Raw genomic sequence first — 19,523 nt, forward strand, 5'->3', positions numbered from 1 at the left:
CGGAGACATAGCAACGAAGGAATTGCTCCAAGGCCTGATTGGATCGTTCTGCGGCCCCATTGGACTGAGGGTGGTAGGCCGAGGAGAAGGAGAGATGAATCCCCAACTGGGAGCAAAAGGCGCGCCAGAACCTGGACACAAACTGACTCCCCCGATCCGACACAATCTCCTTGGGCAAACCGTGCAACCGGAAGACCTCCCTGGCAAAAATCGTGGCCAACTCTTGTGCAGAGGGTAACTTCTTGAGAGGAACACAGTGGCACATTTTGGAAAACCGATCCACAATCATGAGAATGACCGTATGGCCTCGGGATGCAGGGAGGTCCACAATGAAATCCATCCCCAGGTGTGACCATGGGCGCTCCCCGGTGGCTATGGGTTGCAGAAGGCCCAACGGAAGGTGCCGAGGGGACTTACTCTGGGCACAAACGGAGCATGCCGCTACATATGCGGCGATGTCGGAACGTAGGGAAGGCCACCAGAACAGACGTGAAACAGCCCAGGACAGCTGATTCTTTCCAGGATGCCCCGCGGTCTTGGAGTTATGGTAGGTTCGCAACAACCGAGTGCGCAACTCCTCAGGCACAAAACATCTGCCGTTGGGTCTCCCAGAGGGAGCACCAGATTGAGCCGCCAAAATCTGCTCACCCAGGGGAGAGGTCAGGCTGGTGCGAATGGCGGCCAGGATCTGATTCGGAGGTATGACCGAAGTCGGAATCGACTCCTCCCTGGACAGCTCAGAGTACTGCCGTGATAAGGCATCCGCCCTGATGTTCTTGGAACCGGGTAGGTAGGAGACCACGTAATTAAAACGTGACAAGAACAGAGCCCATCTGGCCTGACGTGGTGTCAATCTCTTGGCCTCAGAAAGGTAGGTCAGATTCTTGTGGTCCGTCAGGATGAGAACCGGAACCACCGAACCCTCGAGCAAGTGCCTCCATTCTTTAAGGGCCTGCACGATGGCCAATAACTCCCTGTCACCAATCTGATAGTTGCACTCCGCGGAAGACAGTTTCCGGGAGTAAAACCCACAAGGAAGCAGAGGACCCTCTGGTGTTCTACGCTGAGACAGAAGGGCGCCTACTCCCGTCTCAGACGCGTCCACCTCGAGGACAAAGGGCAACCCAGGGTTGGGATGCGACAGAATCGGAGCCGACACAAAGGCGGACTTTAGGGCCTCAAAAGCTCGGATGGCCTCGAGCGGCCAGACCTGGGAATTACTGCCCTTCCTGGTCAGATCCGTGAGAGGCTTGGCCAGCATGGAAAAGTCCCTGATGAACTTCCGATAATAATTGGCGAAGCCCAAAAAGCGCTGCAGGGAACGAAGACCACTGGGCTGGGGCCACTGTAAGACAGCCGAAACCTTCTCAGGATCCATGGAGAACCCCTCAGCGGAAATGATGTAACCTAAGAAGGTTACCTGGGATCGGTGAAATTCGCATTTCTCAAGCTTACCGAACAGCTTGTTCTCTCGTAACCGTTGCAACACTCGTCTGACATCCAGAATGTGGGCCTCCATGGATTCAGAATATACCAAGATGTCATCCAAATAGACCACCACACACTGCTGCAACAGGTCACGGAAAACATCGTTGATGAATTCCTGAAAGACTGCGGGCGCATTGCACAACCCAAAGGGCATAACCAAGGATTCGTAATGACCGGTCCTGGTGTTAAACGCGGTCTTCCACTCATCGCCCGCCTTGATCCTTACCAGGTTATATGCCGCCCTCAGGTCGAGTTTGGTAAAGACCGTGGCCCCTTTAAGGCGATCGAACAGCTCGGAAATCAAGGGTATCGGGTAAGCGTTCTTGATCGTGATGCGATTGAGACCCCTGTAATCGATGCAAGGCCTCAACTCACCGCCCTTCTTTTTCACAAAGAAAAATCCAGCCCCTGCCGGGGACGAAGATTTGCGAATGTGTCCGCGTGAAAGCGCCTCCCTCACGTACTCCTCCATGGCCTCATTCTCCGCTACCGACAGTGGATAGACTTTGCCACGAGGAGGAACGGCACCAGATTGTAACTCTATGGCACAATCGTATGGGCGGTGCGGAGGTAGGGCAACCGCGCGCACCTTATCGAATACATCCCGGTACTCCTCGTATTCAGGAGGCAACAGAGAGTCCGAGGAAGTACACAGCAACTTGACAGACCCATGGATGCAACTAGCCCCACACTGCGGTGACCACGAGAGGATCTCGACCGATCTCCAATCGAAAGTCGGATTATGCTTCTGGAGCCAGGGGTACCCCAAGACCACCGAGTAGTGTGGAGACGAAATAACCTGGAGGCAGACCGACTCTCTGTGAACGGCACCAATGGCTATCCCCACTGGAAGGGTCTCATGAGTCACGTGTGGCGGCAGAAGGGGTCTGCCGTCTATCGCCTCAAGAGCCAGTGGGGAACCTCGAGCCTGCAGAGGAATGGAATTGGCGGCAGCGAACACACTATCTATGAACAAGCCACCAGCACCAGAGTCCACCAACGCCTGGGTCGTCACCGAGCCCCCGACCCAGGAGAGGACAACAGTGATCAGTGGTTTGTCAACACGGGAAACCGGGGACGAGGAGACTCCACCCAAGATCTGCCCCCGACAGGATCTCAGGTATGAGCGTTTTCCCGGACGGTTCGGACATGCCAACCGAAAATGCCCACCGAGACCACAGTACATGCATCGGCCCTCGCGTCTCCGGAGTGCCCTCTCCCCCTCGGACAGGCGAGCAAACCCCAGCTGCATGGGTTCACCCCCAGACAAGTCATCCCCAGGAGGCGAGGGAGGCACGGGTGGGACAGCAAACGTAGGCACCAATCTGTTAGAAGACCTCCGCAGGTTCTCCTTAAAGGAAGGTCTCTCCCTGAGTCTGGTGTCAATCAAAATCAGGAAAGAAATAAGAGACTCGAGCTCAACTGGTAGGTCCTTAGCTGCAACCTCATCCTTCAAGGCATCCGAGAGACCATGAGAGAAAGCAGCGACCAGAGCCTCATTATTCCAGCCCACCTCTGCTGCCAGGGTACGAAACTCAATGGCGTATTCAGCTACGGATCGTGAACCCTGTCTGATGGACATAAGGAGCTTCGCAGCAGAGGCTGCACGAGCCGGCACATCGAATACCTTCCGAAGAGAAGCAACAAAACCGGAAAACTCGGCAACCACCGGATTGTTGTTCTCCCATAAAGGGCTGGCCCAGGCCAAGGCCTTGTCCGAGAGCAGCGAGATCAAGAAGCCCACCTTTGATCTCTCAGTGGGAAAGGCATGTGGCAGCAACTCGAAATAAATGCCCACCTGGTTAAGGAAACCTCGGCACTGAGTTGGCTCTCCCCCAAAGCGCTGTGGAAGAGGGGCAGAACCGGTCATACCCCGAAACACCGCAGGCGCAACAACAGGTGTCGGGGTAGACTCTGGCGCAACAACCGGAGCGGCAGTAGGAGCGAGCCCAGGAGCGACAACCGACCCATCGGCAACGGGAGCGAAATGAGCCGTGCGTTCAAGCAGGGTTTGCAACGCCACAGCGAACCGACCCAACAGGTGATCCTGCTGATCAAGTCTGGCAACCAGCGTGGGTAGCGAGGATGGCCCTGTACCGTCAGAATTCATGGCTTGGTCCTAATGTCACGGAACCATGAACCAGACGTACAACAAGAGATAAGTGAAAATAAGAAGGCTTTATTGAAAATAAAGCTGTAAAGCAAAAGTCCAAACGGATGGTGAAACCGAGCAGAGTCTTTGCGAAGCCAGAGGTCAGGAACCAGAAGGGTAGTCAGACGAAGCCAGGATCAGGAACCAGCAGGGTAGTCAGACGAAGCCAGGATCAGGAACCAGCAGGGTAGTCAGACGAAGCCAGGATCAGGAACCAGAAGCAGCAGCAATCTTAGAAGCATGTGAACACAAGAGGACCAAGCAAGGAACTGAAGCCACAGACCTCCTATATATAAATGAGCTAGGCATCCAGCTCCTCCCAGTGGGAAGGAGGAGCCGCAGGGTGGAAGGCTACAAGAAACCCAGAAACCAAGATGGCCGCCAGCACATGTCAAACGAAGGAGAACAGCAAGAAGGTAAGACCATGACAGTTCTCCCCCGGTTTTGCGGCTGCTGCGGCATCTTGTTCTTAGGGGTTTGGAGTTGAATGCTTGTTTTGTAGCGGTTCATGTGCAGGGGGTGGATAATTCAATTGCGGATTCCCTTTCTCGTTTCCAGTGGGATCGTTTTTGGCAGCTGGTTCCAGAAGCGGAGGTCCAGGGGTTGCCTTGTCCCCAGTGGCTCTGGCGCGTGGCCTTGGGTTGTCCTCGGGGTTGATCCGGCGGTCCATGGGTACCAGCACGTGGTCTGCTGATTCGGCTGTATGGGTCTTGTGGGAGCGGTTGCTGGATCAGGTTGGTGGGAGTGATTTGTGTGGTGATTTTCAGACGTTGCTGGTCTATTGGTTAGGTGAATCTTTTTCTTCCCAGGTTTCTTTTTCGGTGGTGTCTAAACGCGTTGCGGCTGTGGGTTTTTGGTTGCGTCTCCGGGGGTTGCCACATGTGTCCAGGAGTTTTTTGGTGCGGCAGGCTTTGAAGGGTTATCGCCGCGGGGCTTTGCGTCGTGACACGCGGCGCCCGGTTTCGTTTCAGGTACTGCGGAAATTATGGGATGGGGCCGCGTTGGTGTGTATTTCTAGTTTTGAGGTGTGCTTGTTCCGGGCTGCCTTTTCGCTGGCCTTTTTTGGGGCTTTTCAGATCTCCGAATTGTTGGCTCGCAGCAAAACTTGTGGGGGGGGTTTGCTGCGGGAGGATGTGTGTTTGAGTGAGGATGGTTTGTGTTGTTTGATACGCCGGTCTAAGACTGATCAATTGGGTAAGGGTGTTCATGTGTGGTTGCGTCCATTGGTGGGGTCGGTGCTTTGCCCGATGCGTTGTTTGGAGGATTTTTTGCGGTTGCGGCCTAATGTCGTTGGATCTCTGTTGGTTCATCAGGATGGGTCGGTGCTGTAGAGATTTCAGTTTGTGGCGGTGTTTAGGAAGTGCTTGGCGGCTGTGGGTTTACCAGCTCTGGATTATGCAGCCCATTCGTTTCGAATAGGTGCTGCGACAGAAGCGGCCAAGTGGGGTTTGGGGGAGGATGTTATAATGCGAATAGGTCGCTGGGAGTCGTCTTGCTTCCGGTCCTATATTCGTCCTCATCTTGTGTAAGTTGGCGTTGTGGCATTGTGTTCTTAAGGAGGTCTGTTAATGTGGTTTTGTTCTGTTTTTTCTTATAGGGTCCGACTGTTGTCTTGCTTGGATATTCGGTCATTCATACGTGTATTGGGGGGCTTGTCGGGCGGATGTGCGGCGGAATGGAAGACAGTTGGGTTTTGATCCGGACGTGTTGCAGGTTAGGTGGATTGGCTTGCGGGGTCTTATGTGGGGGCGGGTTTTGCCCGAGTTGCAGGCTAATATGGCGTTGGATAGACCGCCGGACATATTGGTGTTGCATGTTGGTGGCAACGACTTAGGTGTGCGGAGTTCACGAGATGTAATTCGTGATATTAAATTGGACCTGTTGCAGTTATTGTTCGATTTTCCGGGTCTGTTGCTTGTGTGGTCAGATGTGGTTGCCAGACGGACTTGGTGGTTTGCGAGATCTGTGGATAGGGTTAATAAGGCCCGTGCTAAGCTGAATAAGGAGGTTGGACGTTTTGTGAGGCGTCTGGGAGGTTTTGTGGTGCATCATTGGGATCTGGAGGCGGCTTTGCCTCAATTCCTGCGGTCTGATGGTGTTCACCTCAATGATGTGGGATCCGATTTATGGGCGTCAGGTGTTCAGTAGGGTTTGGAGACAGCCCTGAGGGTTTGGCGAGCTGCCCATAGGTGAGGTGTCACCTCTGGTCATCTGTGGCAGGCAGGGGGAAGGATCCTGAAAGGTAATTCAAGGGTGAAAATGGTGCACTGCATGTGAAAATGTGCAACTCATGTGTTTTCGAAGCTGTACGCTGGGTGCTCCTGTTTGGGAAACTGGGCCTACAGGGGTATTTACTGGTATTAAGAAATATTGGTGCCCTTGGGTCGGTGAGTGCGGCCAGGCTTAAGGTGGCGATACAAGTGAAAGTGATGAGTAAGAGTACAGCTTGATTGGTTGCCTTCCGGGGTCCTTCTACAATACAAGGGGTTGCAGTGTCGGGTTGGTTGGCCGTGGTCATGTTATGTTGGGTATATATATATATATATATATATGTTATATATATATTATTATGGAAATGCCTAATTGTTTGATTAAAGAAACATGTGAACATGTTGGGTTAATAAAGTTATGCTATGGCCCGTTTTACCACAGAAGGTCTCCGTGTCGTTTGTGGGTATTGGGATAAGGGATAGGTTTAGGGACGGTTAGCCCGTAATAGTTCTTCCATCCCTTTAAGTCAGAGGTTTGCTAGCTGACAATGTCTCTCTCCTAATACAGCTGTACTCTGGCACCTGTGGCTGTAGGTGTCTACTGTATCATGCAGGCTTCTAGCTATGCCTGTCCTGAACTGCTGTGGTGGTGTCTTAACCCCTTCAGGACCCTGCCATTTTTCACCTTAAGGACGAGGCCATTTTTTGCAAATCTGACCAGTGTCACTTTATGTGGTGATAACTTTAAAACGTTTTTACTTATCCAAGTAAAACAAAAAAAGAGAAAAAAAATGTTTTCAGCAAAGAACTTTCCCGGAAGAGCACCAAAGAGGGTCTAAGGACCAACAAGCAGGGCGCCTGCAGGGGGAAAGAATGGTTGGAAGTTTCTAGATAAGGATATGTTCGGGGATAGGCTGCCGATGATGGTTATGAGTAGACAAAACTACTACAAGAGTGAATAGGAGGGTAAAGAAAGTGAAAAAGTCATCAAAAACTGCGCCAGAGTCCCTTACAAATTAATAGGTGCTGGAAATTTAATCCAATCTGAAAAGAGTAATGGTGATGGTATAGGGCATCTTCTGTAAGAGTGTGTCTTAGGCTACTTTCACACTTGCGTTAGGAGCGGATCCGTCTGGTGTCTGCACAGACGGATTCGCTCCTATAATGCAAACGCTTGCATCCGTTCAGAACGTATCCGTTTGCATAACTTTATTTCAGATCTGATTTTTCACTTCGGAAAACTCATATCCGACAGTATATTCTAAACACAGAAGCGTTCCCATGGTGATGGGGACGCTTCAAGTTAGAATATACTGAGAACTGTGTACATGACTGCCCCCTGCTGCCTGTATTTAACTTATTGGTGGCCGGTGGCCAGTGGCCCCCCCCCCCTCCTGTATTTAACTTATTGGTGGCCAGTGCAGGGCCCCCCCTCCCTCCCTCCCCAGTATTAATTGTAACCAGTGCGGCCCCCCTCCCTCTATATTCATCGGTGGCCAGTGCGGATTCCCAGTATTAAATATGACCAGTGCGGCCTCCCCCTCCCTCCCTCCCAAGTATTAAATATGACCAGTGCGGCCTCCCCCTCCCTCCCTCCCCAGTATTAAATATGACCAGTGCGGCCTCCCCCTCCCTCTATATTCATTGGTGGCCGGCCAGTGCGGATTCCAAGTATTTTGACCAGTGCGGCCTCCCCTCTTCCCCCCCCCCCATCATTGGTGGCAGCAGAGAGTACCGATCGGAGTCCCAGTTTAAATCGCTGGGGCTCCGATCGGTTACCATGGCAGCCAAGACGCTATTGCAGTCTTGGCTGCCATGGTTACTTAGCAACAAATAGAAGCATTATACTTACCTGAAGAGCTGCGATGTCTGTGTCCGGCCAGGAGCTCCTCCTACTGGTAAGTGAAAGGTCTGTGCGGCGCATTGCCTATAGCACAGACCTGTCACTTACCAGTAGGAGGAGCTCCCGGCCGGACACAGACATCGCAGCTCTTCAGGTAAGTATAATGCTTCTATTTATTGCTAAGTAACCATGGCAGCCAAGACTGCAATAGCGTCTTGGCTGCCATGGTAACCGATCGGAGCCCCAGCGATTTAAACTGGGACTCCGATCGGTACTCTCCGCTGCCACCAATGATGGGGGGGGGTGATTTTAATTAGGGGGGGGGGAGAGAGGGGAGGCCACACTGGTCATATTTAATACTGGGGAGGGAGGGAGGGGGAGGCCGCACTGGTCATATTTAATACTGGGGAGGGAGGGAGGGGGAGGCCGCACTGGTCATATTTAATACTAGGGAGGGAGGGAGGGAGAGGCCGCACTGGTCATATTTAATACTGGGAATCCGCACTGGCCACCGATGAATATAGAGGGAGGGGGGCCGCACTGGCCACCAATAAGTTAAATACAGGAGGGGGGGGGTCTGCCCCCTGCTGCAGCATCTGCCAGGCAGCAGGGGGCAGTCATGTACACAGTTCTCAGTATATTCTAACTTGAAGCGTCCCCATCACCATGTGTTAGAATATTCTGTCGGATCTGAGTTTCACGATGTAACTCAAATCCGATGGTATATATTATAACAGAGGCGTTCCCATGGTGATGGGGACGCTTCAAGTTAAAATATACCATCGGATTGGAGAAAACTCCGATCTGATGGTATATTAATAGGGACTCCTGACTTTACATTGAAAGTCAATGGGGGACGGATCCGTTTGAAATTGTACTATATTGTGTCAATGTCAAACGGATCCGTCCCCATTGACTTGCATTGTAAGTCTGGACGGATCCGTTTGGCTCCTCACGGCCAGGCGGACACGAAAACGCTGCAAGCTGCGTTCGGGTGTCGACCTGCTGAGCGGAGCGGAGGCCAAACGGTGCCAAACTGATGCATTCTGAGCGGATCCGCATCCACTCAGAATGCATTAGGGCAGTACGGATCCGTTCGGGGCCGCTTGTGAGAGCCTTCAAACGGAACTCACAAGCGGAGCCCCAAACGCTAGTGTGAAAGTAGCCTTAGTGGGAACAATTATATCAAAACGATAGAATATAAAATGTGGAATAAAAAACATAACCTATGAACAAGACTCACTGTACTGAGGAGGAGATCTAAGGGATAGGTACGAGACACCCAATAGACACAACCTCCCCTGCCCGGATTGCTCGTAGGGTAATATTTCAGACTTCATGGTTAGAGATGTCCCGAACTATTCGCCGACAAACAGTTCCCGGCGAACATAGCTTGTTCGCGTTCGCCGCGGCGGGCGAACATATCATCATTGTGTAAACTTTGACCCTGTACCTCACAGTCAGCAGACACATTCCAGCCAATCAGCAGCAGACCCTCCCTCCCAGACCCTCCCACCTCCTGGACAGTGCAAGTGCATAGTGTCACCAGCGCAACTCATATCTGGTGTCACAGTAGATTACATTTAAAGAAAAACAACAATTTTGACTGTGAATAAATAGCAATCAGTTGCACACACGTGTTTGTGTGTTTAAGGCCCAGCTGCAAGTGCATAGTGTCACCAGCGCTACTCATTAGTGATGAGCAGCAGGGGCAATATTCGAATTCGCGATATTTCGCGAATATTTGGGCGAATATTCGCCATATATTCGAGAATTTGCGAATTTATGATCTCTAAGCATTATTTTCTTGATTGCGAAATTTCGCAAAAAATTCGCATGAACTGGTATTTTTAAAAAAAATCAAATATTCGCGATTACGAATATATTTTGCGATATTCTAAATATTCACGAATTCTCGAAGTGCCGATATTCGCGATTAAAATTTGCAATTCAAATATTCGTGATCAACACTACTACTCATATTTGGTGTCACAGTAGATTACATTTAAAAAAATAAAAAAATTTGGACTGTGAATAAATAGCAGTCAGTTGCACACACGTGTTTGTGTGTTTAAGGCCCTGCTGCAACTGCATAGTGTCACCAGCGCAACTCATATCTGGTGTCACAGTAGCTTGCACGCATAGTACAAGTAAACTAATCTAAAAAAAAATGACAGGCAGAGGCAGGCCACCCCGCAGGGGCCGTCGTGGTCGTGGTGCTGTGATTCCCTTTGGCCCTAGAATAATGCCCAGTGTTCAGAGGCCACATACCCTGAACTCGAAAAGTTCTGAGGACATAGTTGACTGGCTAACACAGGACACCCAATCTTCTACAGCTTCCGCTCGGAACCTTAACGCACCATCCTCCTCCAGCTCAGCTTCGGGCACCTCTCAAGTTACCACTCGCCCGCATGCCGCCACCACCAACACTAGCACCACAGCTGCTTCACTTGATCTGTCAGAGGAGTTATTTACACATCAGTTGGAAGAAATGAGTGATGCGCAACCATTATTGCCAGAGGATGTAGATAACAGGGATATGTCTCAGTCAGACAGCATTACACACATGGACGTACGGTGTGATGATGATGATGTTGTACCCGCTGCTGCTTCCTTTGCTGAGTTGTCAAATACAAGTGAAGCGGTTGATGATGATGATGTGTACGTGGATGTCACGTGGGTGCCCGCTCGAAGAGAAGAAGAACAGGGGGAAAGTTCAGATGGGGAGACAGAGAGGAGGAGGAGACGAGTTGGAAGCAGGGGGAGGTCGTCGCAAGGAGCTAGTGGCACAGTCAGACAGCATGCATCAGCACCCGGGGTCAGCCAGACAGCACGCCAATCAACGCATGCTGTTGCCACCACCAGAATGCCGTCATTGCAGAGCTCAGAAGTGTGGCATTTTTTTTGTGTGTCTGCCTCTGACAACAGTGATGCCATTTGCTACCTGTGCCAAAAGAAACTGAGTCGTGGGAAGTCCAACACCCACCTAGGTACAACTGCTTTGCAAAGGCACATAATCGCACATCACAAACGCCTATGGGATCAACACATGAGTACAAGCAGCACACAAACTCAAAGCCGCCATCCTCCTCCTGGTCCAGCATCTTCAGCCACGTTAACCACTGCTGTCCTCCTTGCCCCCTCTCAACCATCCGCCACTCCGTCTCTCGCCTTGAGCAGTTCCTGCTCATCTGCCCACAGTCAGGTGTCTGTCAAGGACATGTTTGAGCGTAAGAAGCCAATGTCACAAAGTCACCCCCTTGCCCGGCGTCTGACAACTGGCTTGTCAGAACTCTTAGCCCGCCAGCTTTTACCATACAAGCTGGTGGAGTCTGAGGCCTTCCAAAGAATTGTAGCTATTGGGACACCGCAGTGGAAGGTACCCGGCCGAAATTTCTTTGCACAAAAGGCAGTCCCCAACCTGTACTCGATTGTGCAAAAGGAAGTAATTGCATGTCTGGCACACAGTGTTGGGGCAAGGGTCCATCTGACCACTGATACCTGGTCTGCAAAGCACGGTCAGGGCAGGTATATCACCTACACTGCGCATTGGGTAAAGCTGCTGACGGCTGCCAAGCATGTAATGCGAGGCTCTGCAGAGGAGTTGGTGACACCGCCACGACTTGCCGGCAGGCCTGCTGCCACCTCCTCTACTCCTCCTACTCCATCCTCTTCCATAACCTCCTCGGCTGAGTCCTCTTCTGCTGCTGCATCTTGCTCCACATCAACGGCACCCCCCCAGCTCCCCAGGGGCTATTCCACATCCCGGATACAACAGTGTCACGCTGTCTTGGGGTTGACTTGCCTGAAAGCAGAGAGTCACACCGGACCAGCACTCCTGTCCGCCCTGAACGCACAGGTGGATCAGTGGCTGACCCCGCACCAACTGGAGATCGGCAAAGTGGTGTGTGACAACGGAAGCAATTTGTTGGCGACATTGAATTTGGGCAAGTTGACACATGTGCCGTGCATGGCACATGTGTGTAATCTGATCGTACAACGTTTTGTGCATAAGTACCCAGGCTTACAGGACGTCCTCAAGCAGGCCAGGAAGGTGTGTGGCCATTTCAGGCGTTCTTACATGGCCATGGCGCACTTTTCAGATATCCAGCGGCGAAACAACATGCCAGTGAGGCGCTTGATTTGCGACAGCCCGACACATTGGAATTCAACACTCCTAATGTTCGACCGCCTGCTCCAACAAGAAAAAGCAGTCAATGAGTATTTGTATGACCGGGGTGCTAGGACAGCCTCTGCGGAGCTGGGAATTTTTTTGCCACGTTACTGGATGCTCATGCGCAATGCCTGTAGGCTCATGCGTCCTTTTGAGGAGGTGACAAACCTAGTCAGTCGCACCGAAGGCACCATCAGCGACATCATCCCATTTGTTTTCTTCCTGGAGCATGCCCTGCAAAGAGTGCTGAATCAGGCCGAGGATGAGCGTGAAGAGGAAGAGGAAGAGTTGTGGTCACCATCACCACCAGAAACAGCCTTATCAGCATCACTTGCTGGACCTGCGGCAACGCTGGAAGAGGAGTGTGAGGAAGAGGAGTCAGAGGAGGAATGTGGCTTTGAGGAGGAGGAGGAAGACCAACCACAGCAGGCATCCCAGGGTGCTCGTTGTCACCTATCTGGTACCCGTGGTGTTGTACGTGGCTGGGGGGAAGAACATACCTTCAGTGAGATCACTGAGGATGAGGAACGGGACATGAGTAGCTCGGCATCCAACCTTGTGCAAATGGGGTCTTTCATGCTGTCGTGCCTGTTGAGGGACCCTCGTATAAACAGGCTGAAGGACAACGACCTGTACTGGGTGGCCACGCTACTAGACCCCCGGTATAAGCAGATGGTGCCTGAAATGTTACCGAATTACTGAAAGTCGGAAAGGATGCAGCAGTTCCAAAATAAATTAAAAAGTATGCTTTACAAAGCGTATAAGGGTGATGTCACAGCACAACGGGAATCTAACAGGGGAAGAGGTGAAAGTAATCCTCCTACCACGACCACGCCGGCAAGGACAGGACGCTTTACAGAAGTGTTGTTGATGGAGGACATGCGGACCTTTTAAAGTCCCACGCATCGCCACAGCCCTTCGGGGTCCACCCTCAGAGAATGACTCGACCGACAGGTAGCAGACTACCTAGCCTTAACTGCAGATATCGACACTCTGAGGAGCGATGAACCCCTTGACTACTGGGTGTGCAGGCTTGACCTGTGGCCTGAGCTATCCCAATTTGCGATAGAACTTCTGGCCTGCCCCGCTTCAAGTGTCCTGTCAGAAAGGACCTTCAGTGCAGCAGGAGGTATTGTCACTGAGAAGAGAAGTCGCCTAGGTCAAAAAAGTCTAGATTACCTCACCTTTATTAAGATGAATGAGGCATGGATCCCGAAGGGACTGACAGTGGGCGATACATTCGACTAAAAAAGGCCTGATGAGATGAGCTGCCTTGGGCTAAAAATGGTCCACACGCTGCTGTATTTTATCTCTGAATGCCGGATGACTTGCGTGACTTATCCGCCACCAACTAGGGTTCAAGCCTCAATGTTTTAGGGCACTTTCTGCCTGGGAAACATCAACTTTTCTGGCCGCTGCTACAGCAGCGGCTGAAACAATATCTAATTTTTCAGACATGTGTACATGCCTAATTTTTCTGGCCTCTGGTGCTGCACTGTGGCTGCAAAAACAAAACAAAAAAAAAAGCACATACATGTGTCAATTCCCCTTCGTGATCGTTATCTTGTTGTGGTGAAGGGGCTTGCGTATCACAATGAAGCGACCACCTCTATGAGTGTGTTGGCAATGGCAATGTTGGCACACCCCAGATGATAAGGTCGTTGCTTCATTGTGAACAGACCAAAAGCGATCGGCTGGATAATTTTGCATAGAAAAAACATTAATTTTCTTTGTGATCATCTAAGGTGATCATTAAAGCCTACTAGGCCAACAATGGGCCCACACTGCAGAATCATTGTTTTCTGGATCACTTAACTGTCATTGAACTACCTCAGCACGACCATAGGCTTTGAAAAAACCCCATCGCCTGCAATCTCCCAAACGTGCGCACGAGCACAGTCATCACTACACCAAGATTGACGCATAGAGGAATAACATTTATGTCATGAGTGTGTCAACTATTGACAACTCTTTGCGGTTGTTTAAAATCTATTCCATACACGTCCCCTGATAGGGGACGTAACAGGGATTAAACTGATAGGAATAATACTACTTAACCACTTGCCGCACACCTAACGCCGAAAGGCGTCATCGCGGCGGCTCTCCCAGGCTACGCTAACGCCGATTGGCGTCATCTCGCGTGAGCCGAGATTTCCTGTGAACGCGCGCACACAGGCGCGCGCGTTCACAGGATCGGAAGGTAAGCGAGTGGATCTCCAGCCTGCCAGCGGCGATCGTTCGCTGGCAGGCTGGAGATGTGATTTTTTTAACCCCTAACAGGTATATTAGACGCTGTTTTGATAACAGCGTCTAATATACCTGCTACCTGGTCCTCTGGTGGTCCCTTTTGTTTGGATCGACCACCAGAGGACACAGATAGCTCAGCAATATGTAGCACCAAGCACCACACTACACTACACCCCCCCCCCGTCACTTATTAACCCCTTATTAGCCCCTGATCACCCCATATAGACTCCCTGATCACCCCCCTGTCATTGATTACCCCCCTGTCAAGCTCCATTCAGACGTCCGCATGATTTTTACGGATCCACTGATAGATGGATCGGATCCGCAAAACACATACGGACGTCTGAATGGAGCCTTACAGGGGAGTGATCAATGACGGGGGTGATCACCCCATATAGACTCCCTGATCACCCCCCTGTCATTGATCACCCCCCTGTAAGGCTGCATTCAGATGTCCGTATGTTTTTCTACGGTGTAGAACATGTCTAAGCCCGGACACCACACCAAGGTTTCTCAAGTAGCCTGGGACCTAACACCGTAGGACATGTTGACTAATCTCTCAATTTTAAAATCAGTTTGAGGGTTTAGTGAGACTGCAGAGTGCACCTGTCTTTGTTATTGTTTTGTTATATTGTTATATTAATTATGACATCCGCACTTGTTACCTTGTGTAGGATGTCTATTGTGGTACTTGTGGTTCGCCGCGGGCATCCTCCATTGTATGCATTTTGCTGGGGATTGCCATTAGCAACGGGCCACAAGTGCAGGATTTGCTCCCCTATATATATGCACAACTGCATGTGGGTTTGAGCACCTCCTGCTAATGCCAACCTGTCTTCTTTGTTTTGTATTGATGACCTATTCTCAGGATAAGTCATCAATATCTGATTGAAGGGGGTCCATGTGAGCACTGCTTCCTCTTCATTACACTGCCTGTCACCTCCTTTGCAGCAGCAGCATAGTGTAATTATAGCTTCATTCAATTGAATGGCGAGAGTGCTTGTAAATACACTCCACTTCCAAGACGACAGGCAGTGTAATGAAGAGGTAGCAGTACTTACATGGAGCTCCACCTCCTCTTTCATCAGCTGATCGGCAGGGATGCTGGGTTTTAGACCCCTGCAGATCTGACATTGATGACCTAACCTGAGGTCATCAATATAAAACCCCTGCATAACCCTTTTAACAACCAGACCTGTTGGTCACTTAATTGTTTGTGGTTTTTTAGAGAATGAGTTGCATTTTCAATGGGACCATTTTTAGAGGACATTATTTATTAATTAGCTAGATTTTATTGGATTTTTTTAGGGAGAGAATGCAAAAACATAACAAAAGAAAGAAAACTCCCATTTCTTATGCCGATTTGTTTGCTACCAATAGTACATGCACACATTGTTCCCTCTATGCTAAGAAACATCAGCATATTGTGATCTTGAGAACCTTAATACTTTCAGCCTATATTGTTCTAATCTACCTAATTACATTCTGATATAGGTATCATAAGTATGTATTTCATACATACTTGCTTATATCGCTTTACCCCTAAACAAGGGAAGGGAGGACTCCTTCTCTGCAGTCAGTTGAAAGAAGCTCCATACACATATTGTTTGTATGTATAGTTGCATGTAATGAGCCAGCAGAGACTGCACACCCCTAAGGCCGTCCATGTATCTCAGTCTCACTGCAGCTCACTCCTCCTCCCTCCCCTCTCTATAGAATTCGTTGGGCAGCTGTGATTAGCACAGAATTCAGGGTAAAAATTAGGAGAAGGAAAAGAGCTGTTGATATATATTTAAAAGTTTCTTACATTTGCCTGTACTCTTGTTTATGATTTATGAAAAGTTGTGTGAAAAGTTAGTGACTATTTCCTATCATCTACCTAATCTTTTTTTTATCTTACATAGGGTGTTTGCCAAAATCTCTTTTTTGTGGACCACAACCATCTTGAGGACCACATCAGTGAAGGCAAAAGTCATCAGAATGTCCATGAGGCCACTTTTGTGAAGTCATTATGCCTCTATTTTATACATCAAGGCTACTCTCCATCAAACATAACAATACTCACTACCTATTCTGGACAGCTGCACTGTTTACAGAATATGATGGCCAAAGCTCAATTTGACGGAGTCAGGGTATGTGTGGTTGATAAATATCAAGGAGAGGAAAATGAAATTATCATCCTCTCACTAGTAAGGAGTAACCTAGAAGGCAATGTTGGTTTTCTTAAAATACCAAACCGGGTATGTGTTGCATTATCAAGAGCCAGGAAAGGCTTATTTTGCATAGGGAACATGCAGATGCTTTCAAAAGTTCCCATCTGGAAAAAAATCTGTGATGCGTTAAAAGAAAATGAACAAATTGGGAAAGAGCTAAAGGTAAAATGTGTTATTCATCCAAACACCACAACTTATTTGTCAACTTTTAAAGATTTTGATAATGTTCCAGAAGGTGGATGTATGATACCTTGTGACTATCGTCTAGATTGCGGGCATGTCTGTGCCCTTCGGTGCCACCCTTATGATCCTAAACATGTGGAAATTAACTGTGTAAAGCCGTGTCTCAAGATTCCCTGTATAAAAGGTCACAAGTGTAAGAAAATGTGTTTTGAGCCGTGTGGAGACTGTCAGGAGTTGGTGCCAAAAAAGATTCCTATATGTGGTCATATTCAAGATTTACCATGTTCAAAGGTACCTGTTAAATCAGATTGTAAAAACCTTTGCACCAAAACCTTTTCTTGTGGCCATTCCTGTAGAAGTTCATGTGGTATTGTTTGCCCCACACAGTGCACTACAGATGTCTCTATTACTCTAATATGTGGTCACATATTCGATATTGCATGCTTTTTGAAATCTAGTATTTTTGTAAAAATTCAATGTTCAGAAGATAATTTATATGTTGGACCATGCAATATATGCCTTGGAATTAGAATAGAAAAAACACTGTATGCTCGTCTCCTAAGCAAAACAGAAACCCATTGTCTGCATGATACGAGCAGATATTGTACATATGAAGGTTCCAGCATTTTCAAGAGAATCATATGTGATCTTCACAAAGAAGAAAAAACTGTAGTCAATCAATGGCAGTCTGAGTTGCAGAATTTTGTCCAAAACAATGAAGCTATATTTGCTCAGGTCTATAATGCTAGTCAAATGATTGAAGAAATCAAACGTATGCAAAAGACAATATCACAGATGATACTCACAAGTGAAAAAATAAAACTTTTATTCAAAATTGCTGCTTGTGAAAGCAAACTAAAAGATCTCAATTTGAATGCATCACAGCAAGAAGTGTCCACATTTACATGTAATGATTACAAGAATTATCAGATTATAAAGGAGTACATAAAGCTTAAAAACTTGGAGGAGGCAGCAAGAATCAATGAGCTGGAAGATGATACTGATGTAATTTCTAGATTAATCAATGAAAGAAATATTCTTTCCATGAGCATTCTGAGATCTAGCTGGTATCATTAAAGGAATGCATCATCAGAAAATGTTTTCTTATACTAAATAAATTTTTAAAGAATTTTTGGTGATGTTATGTTTCATTTTCCATGTCACCATCCATGTTTTTTTTAAAAATCCTGCAGTTTTCATAGTGGGAAAATAAGCATAATAACAGGGGCCACCTATTGGTCTGTTCAGATCACTTTTTAATAGTCATCTTGTTACCACAGGCAGGATTAGAATGACAGCTATCACCTAGATAGATATAGTAGATAGATAGATAGATAGATAGACAGACAGACAGATAGATAGACAGATAGATAGACAGAACTACAAAAAATTTGGCTACAGAGAAATAAATCTATTACTTTTTCATATCCCTGGAGTGCTGTGATCCCTTCTACATGCCACTATTATAGATAGATAGATAGATCCACCATTCACAATAGGTTATGGTCACAGCTTATCTGCTCCTTCCTTATAAAATGACCTCTGTACAGGTCACATGCTTAGTACACTCTCCCATAGAAGTCAAGGAGTCTCTTCCAGTCTATTGTGTCTATGGCCTCTGGTGGCTGTTGTAAAGCACATCTCTGAATGTTATTAAGAGCTCGGCAAGATGTCCTTATAATAATGTTCAGGATCTAGAATAAAAACATTTACAATCAAAAAATAAAAACATTAGAAAAAAGATGTATTGTGTGTCACAATCTGGTTTTAACTTGCAAAAATATATATATATATATATATATATATATATATATATATATATATATATTGGTGACATATTCCCTTCAACATAGCTCTAAATCAACAATTCATCTCCAATAATCTAGTACATACAGGTGAAATTCAAAAAATTTGAATATTGTGCAAAGTTCATTTATTTCAATGATGCAACTTAAAAGGTGAAACTAATATATGAGATAGACTCATTACATGCAAAGTGATATATTTCAAGCCTTTATTTGGTATAATTTGGATGATTATGTCTTACAGCTTATGAAACCCCAAAGTCACAATTTTGAGGTACCCTTTTCTCAGGGGGTATGGATTAATTAGCTGACTAGAGTGTGACACTTTGAGCCTAGAATATTGAACCTTTTCACAAAATTCAAATTTTAAGCTGCATTAATGCAATTCTTTTTAATTTGCATTACTGAAATAAATGGACTTTTGGACGATATTCGAATTTTTTGAGTTTCACCTGTAAACTGTATGAATCTGCTGAAGCCCTAATCGTTTTTTTTTGTACATTTGTGTCCAAAACTGTACACAGTACGATCTTAATAGTGATATGTATACAGAAAAAAGTATGTTCTTGTCATGTGCATGTCCACCACTTTTTAATGCATCCCTGATCTTATTTGCCCTTGCAGCAGTTGCCTGACACAAGTTGCTATAGGTCAGTTGATTATCCACTAATGACCCAAGTCTTTTTCCATGTTAGGCTGCTTGTAGACAATGCAGCAGAAACCGTATATGAATTGCTGCTGATTGGCAGGCCGCTCCTGCACCTGCTATTGTTCCAAATACTGTACTGTTTGAAATTGAAATACTAAGTAATGGAGAAGAATAAGGCAAATTGTGTACTGACTTGCTACATTAATTTCTAATAAATGTTATTTTGCTTATACATCATTCCCGGTCCATTTTTTTTTTTTTATTTGTTCCTTTCCAACTAACAATACACACAGGGGCGTAGCTAAAGGCTAATAGGCCCTCTTGTAAGAGTTCAGCTTGGGTCCACATTCCCTCAGTGCTTTGTGGCCAGGGGCAGGGAAGCACATAGCCTTCCTGCTACCTGAGGCAAAAATTGAAATAGCACCACCCCATGCCAAATTCTTGACGTAACCCATTCCGTCAAGCCGGAGGTCTACCTTGAATATTCTGGGCCCCAGTGCAAAATCTATAACAGAGCCCTCGCAGCAGGGACTTTCTATAATACCGGTGTCTTCCTATG

The 19,523-nt window shown here is 47.7% G+C and overlaps 1 protein-coding gene across 2 annotated transcripts in view; it reads left to right on the forward strand.

The window, feature by feature from the left end:
- The window catches only part of LOC121002769 (NFX1-type zinc finger-containing protein 1-like), a 291,483-nt gene extending 273,642 nt beyond the window's left edge, over nucleotides 1–17,841 (forward strand). For both annotated transcript variants that reach the window (XM_040434303.1, XM_040434304.1), the window contains one exon: nucleotides 16,019–17,841. In XM_040434303.1, the coding sequence (XP_040290237.1) occupies nucleotides 16,019–17,587 (1,569 nt within the window). In that variant the 3' untranslated portion in view covers nucleotides 17,588–17,841. The remainder of the gene's footprint in view (nucleotides 1–16,018) is intronic.
- Nucleotides 17,842–19,523: the final 1,682 nt, after the last annotated feature.

This window comes from Bufo bufo, chromosome 5 (genome assembly GCF_905171765.1).
Source record: "Bufo bufo chromosome 5, aBufBuf1.1, whole genome shotgun sequence".
Classification (NCBI taxonomy): domain Eukaryota; kingdom Metazoa; phylum Chordata; class Amphibia; order Anura; family Bufonidae; genus Bufo; species Bufo bufo.